The sequence below is a fragment of the Orycteropus afer genome, unplaced genomic scaffold, assembly GCF_000298275.1.
Source record: "Orycteropus afer afer isolate SDZICR_OR568_19922 unplaced genomic scaffold, OryAfe1.0 scaffold00056, whole genome shotgun sequence".
Classification (NCBI taxonomy): domain Eukaryota; kingdom Metazoa; phylum Chordata; class Mammalia; order Tubulidentata; family Orycteropodidae; genus Orycteropus; species Orycteropus afer.
The window spans coordinates 6,811,768-6,816,626 of record NW_006921643.1 but is presented as its reverse complement, the minus strand read 5'-3'; the positions used below and the strand labels follow the sequence as shown (position 1 = coordinate 6,816,626).

At 47.4% G+C, this 4,859-nt stretch overlaps 1 protein-coding gene across 1 annotated transcript in view; it reads right to left on the bottom strand.

Moving 5' to 3' along the window:
- Positions 1-4,859, bottom strand: part of LOC103195446 (protocadherin alpha-2) — a 297,204-nt gene extending 292,345 nt beyond the window's left edge. The window contains exon 1 of the mRNA XM_042780708.1: positions 3,081-4,859. Coding sequence (XP_042636642.1) covers positions 3,081-4,859 — 1,779 coding nt within the window. The remainder of the gene's footprint in view (positions 1-3,080) is intronic.

Below are 4,859 nucleotides of genomic sequence, written 5' to 3'. Positions count from 1 at the left end.
AGAAGTAAGATTGCCCAACCTTCCTTCCCATGAGTGGCTGGGGGGTTTGAACTGCCAGCCTTCTGGTTAGCAGTCAAATGTCTTAGGCACTATGCCACCAGAGCTCCTAAAAACAGCATGGAGTTCAAATTAACAAGATATCTCTGACAATTTATTATAATCCTACACATTCCATGACATTTACAAGTACACTTATTGCAAAATGGAATGCCACATGAGAATTTAAAAGGGTATATTTAATAATTATTACCAAGAGATGAATATAATACTAAAGGAACTATTAATTTAGCCAATGTGTTGATAAGGTACAGTAAATAAATTGCACTCTTACTTAGTTATTCTCTTAGGCAACTTTAGTTTTTAACAAATGTAAACAAGAACAAGAAACAAATGTAAACAAGAACTTATAGATTGTGATTCCAGAGATCTGGATACACCTGGATATAATTTTAAAAGCTTATCGTTTACCTATGGTGGAAATGTAATGGCTAGGCTTACAGTAGGGCAACTTCCACCTGACCATCCATACATTCTGCACAGGAGCCTCTAGGAGGTGGGGAGAAGCTATGGCACTCTACAGAGGATGGCTCCTCCCAAGAAAGAGCTTCTTCCCTACTTATCTGAGCCATTTTCTTTTCTTTACAAAAAGTTTCAGATTGGAATCTTCTGATTATCAGGAAATACACACTCTGCATCTTGCAGTTTACCAATCTAGAGGAGCTAAGAAATTTCCAATAAGAAGATTTTTATCCTTAAATGGAGTTCAAGATTTCCTCAGCAAACTCCCCAACTCCTTTAAAAGCAGACACTAGATGGAAATAAATGTCCTAACCTATCTGTGAAATGGTTGAGGCTAAGATCACCGAGTGGACCTTATTTCTATCATTCATCAGTATCCACATATATTTGGGAGGAAACTACCAATTAACTAAGAACCCAATAGTAGAAGACCATTTAGGATTAGTGTGTTAACTATACAACATAGGTGTTTCAATTGAAAATGTCATCAAATATCAATCCTTACCCTTGGAAAAACTCCAACTTGATTAGGAATATAAATATTGCCAGGTGGAATTTCATGAACTTGCAGTCATGGAGAATATCACTCCAGACTTAAAGTGAAGTGCCAAACAAAGGTTATCAATTATCAGATGACTTCTGATAACGACGGTGAAACTTACTCTTAAATTCTCATGTGGCACTCCACTGGCAGTCAAAATAACTATTAAATGTCATGAAATGTGTAGTATTACCCTATATTGTCAGAAGCATCTCATTAATGCACAGTGCGAGGCCTTCATACATTAACCTAATGAGCAACCTGCTAACTTTAGATTCTGGGTCAGAATTCTCCACTTGTGTGAAGAAAGAGTCTGAACACTTTACCATAATGTGATTTAAAAATGTTAAGATTTTTGAATTAGACACAATTAACAGAGGTTCTGCCTTCACTAAGTGTACTACTATGACTTAATACTCCAAAAATGCTGCCAGTTTGAAATTTTTATGCCAAATAACAGGTTAATTTGCTTATAAAAGAAATATCTAAGATTAGGTATTGTAATGACCTGTAATAGGCAATTTAGAGGGTCCTGGAATTAAAAGGAAGGAACTCTGGCAGTGCCATGGCTCAGGCATTTGGCTGCTAACCAAAAAGGTCCCCAAACCCACCAGCTGTTCTGCTGGAGAAAGACCAGGCAGTCTGCTTCTGTAAAGATTTACGGCTGTGGAAACCCTATGGGGCAGTTCTACTTTGTCCTATAGGGTCACTATGAGTAGGAATCAATTGATGGAAATGAGTTTGGCTTGAGTTTGGCCTTAAAAGAGCCATTCAAGCTGCTTTCAAACACAAAGAAAGGAAAAAACAAACCTGATGCATGAATAAAGACAAATGAATCCATAATCCAAACAATAATCTAGGAAATGTCCAGCCATATTCAGAAAGAATGAATAGATCATGCAAATTGGAAATGTGTGTTATAATCAAATTCTTTAAATTTTTCCAACTGTGATTTAAAAAACCTTGAGAGAAAAAATATTTACATGTAATATTAAATATTGCTTAAGTGTTATTCAATACTTTAAGTTTCTTTCACCCATAACCAAAAAAACAAAACCAAACTCACTGCCCTTGAGTTGATTCCCACTCATAGCAACCCCCTTTGAGTTTCTGAGGCGGTAAATCTTTACGGAAGTAGATTGCCCAGTCTTCCTTCCGTCATGGAAAGATTTGATTATGGAAAATGCAACTGGAGTAGAATTTGACTTAATGTTAAAATAAGAAAAGCATTTAAGTAAATTCTCCTCAATACAAGAATATGATGTTTAATTTATACCTCATATTGCATGGTAGGATAATGGTATAAAATAAAGGCACATCTACAAACTTAGATAATTAATAGATATCATAGCAAATAAAGGAAATAAAATAGTTCTTGAATTAGTAGGGGAAAAAATGAAATGCTCACGTTTCCAAAGTGCTCTGATTCCGAGGGATTCTGTCGTTCTTCCGTCAAGTCTGGACCCGGAGGTAGGCTGGGGCTGAAGGCCATGAGGTCTGTCTTGGGCGGCCCCTCCCCAGAGCACACCCTCTGCCGCCTCTGCTGGGAGTAAGACCAGCTCCCCACCGCGCTGGCGCACACCAGCGTGGGCTTCCCCGGCCCGCACGCGCCCTCTGTCGGCGGCGCTGAGCACCGCAGTGCCGTGTAGAGCAGCAGCGTGAGAACCAGCAGGCTGGACACCGCGCAGATGGCGATGATCAAGTACACGTTGACATCCACCAGCGCCGCCTCCCGGGCGGTGACGCCCGCAAATGCCCCCGACGACGTCTTCAGCGCCTGGCCGCTCTCCACCAGCGACACCAGCACGCTGGCAGTGGCCATCAGCGGCGGTTCCCCATGGTCCTTCACCAGCACAAGCAGGCGCTGGCGCTGAGCGTCCGCCTCGTCGAGGGCGCGCGTCGTGCTCACCTCGCCGGTGTACAGACCCACGCGGAACGGGCTGCCCGCGCCGCCCGTCACCGGCTGCAGCTCATACGACAGCCACGCGTTGTAGCCAGAGTCCGCGTCCACCGCGCGCACCTTCGCCACCACGTGGCCAGGGCCCACCGACCGCGGCACCAGTTCGCTCACCGCGCCGCCCGCGCCGCCAGACCCAGTTGGCAGCAGCGCCGGCGCGTTGTCGTTCTCGTCCAACACGAACACCTGCAGCGTCACGTTGCTGCCCAGAGGAGGGACGCCCGCGTCGCGCGCGCTCACCTGGAACTGCAGCAGCTCCAGCTCCTCGTGGTCCAGCGGCTGCAGCGCGTACACCTTGCCGCTCTCGGCGTGCACTGACACGTAGCTCGACAGCGCGCGCTCGCCCACCCGCCGCTCCACCAGCGAGTAGGACACCAGCGCGTTCTCCTGCGCGTCCGCGTCGTGCGCCGACACCGTGAAGATGTGGCTGCCGGGCGGGTTGTTCTCCTTCACGAACACCGTGTACTCGGGCTGCGCGAAGGCGGGCGCGTTGTCGTTCACGTCGGCCACCTCCACGGACACGCTGGCTGTGGCCGACAGCGAAGGTGATCCCCCGTCCCGCGCTGTCACCACTAGAGCATAGGCCGACACACTCTCTCGGTCCAGGACCCTGTCCAGCACCAGTGAATAGTAATTCCTGTAGGTAGACACCAGCTTGAAGGGCATATGGGGTGTTAGGGTGCAGGTCACTTGACCGTTGGCACCAGAGTCGCGGTCGGATACTGTGATCAAGGCGATGACCGTGCCCTGTGGCGCGTCCTCTCGGATGGGGGGTGAAAGAGACGTTACGGAGACTTCTGGTCTGTTATCATTGATATCCATGAGTTTTACTGAAACTTTACAGTGCCCTGACATTGATGGAGTTCCTTTGTCAGTTGCAATGACTTGAATCTCGTAAGATTTCATTTCTTCATAGTCTAGTTGTCCGTTAATTTTGATTTCTCCTGAGCTGGGATCTATTTTGAATTTGCTTTGTATACTGGAGGGCATGTCACTACTGAGCGAATACACAATCTCGCTGTTCAATCCTTCGTCTGCATCAGAAGCATTCAGTTTAATCACTAAAGTTCCATTTGCGATGTTTTCTAACAATTGCACTTTGTAAACTGATTGATCAAAACTAGGTTCATTGTCATTCACATCTAATACCTTAATAAGCAGTTCCACGGTGCCTGTGAGCTCGGGTTTGCCCCCATCAGTAGCGACCAGTAACAAATTAATCTCGGAAGTTTCCTCTCTGTCCAAAGATTTCTTCAGTACAAGAGACAGAGATTGGCTTACTTCATCGTTTGTCTGCATGTCTAGAAAGAAAAACTCACTGGAGCTGAGCTTGTAGGAGAGGAGAGCGTTTACTCCGATGTCCGCATCAGATGCTCCCTCTAGAGGAAACCGCGAGTCAAGCCGCCTTGATTCATGAAACCAGATAGTCTTAACCTTCGTTGGAAAAATCGGAGGGTTGTCATTAATGTCCTTCACCTCCACCTCCACGTGGAAAACCTGCAGCGGCTTCTCCACGATCACCTCCAGGTGGACGCCGCACACCGCGCTCCGCCCGCACAGCTCCTCGCGGTCCAGCCGGGAATTCACGAACAGGATGCCGTTCTGCAGATTCACCTCCAGAAAGTCCCCGCGGCCTTTGGACGCCACCCGGAACAGGCGCGGCACCAGCTCGGCCAGCTCCAGCCCCAGGTCCTGCGCGATGCGGCCCACGAAGGTGCCGTGCTTGGCCTCCTCGGGGACCGAGTAGTGGACCTGGCCGCTCCCAGTCTCCCAGGCTGCCAGGAGCAGAAGCCAGAGCAGCAGATGCCGGACTACCCGGCCCCCTCTCATAGAAAACACCAT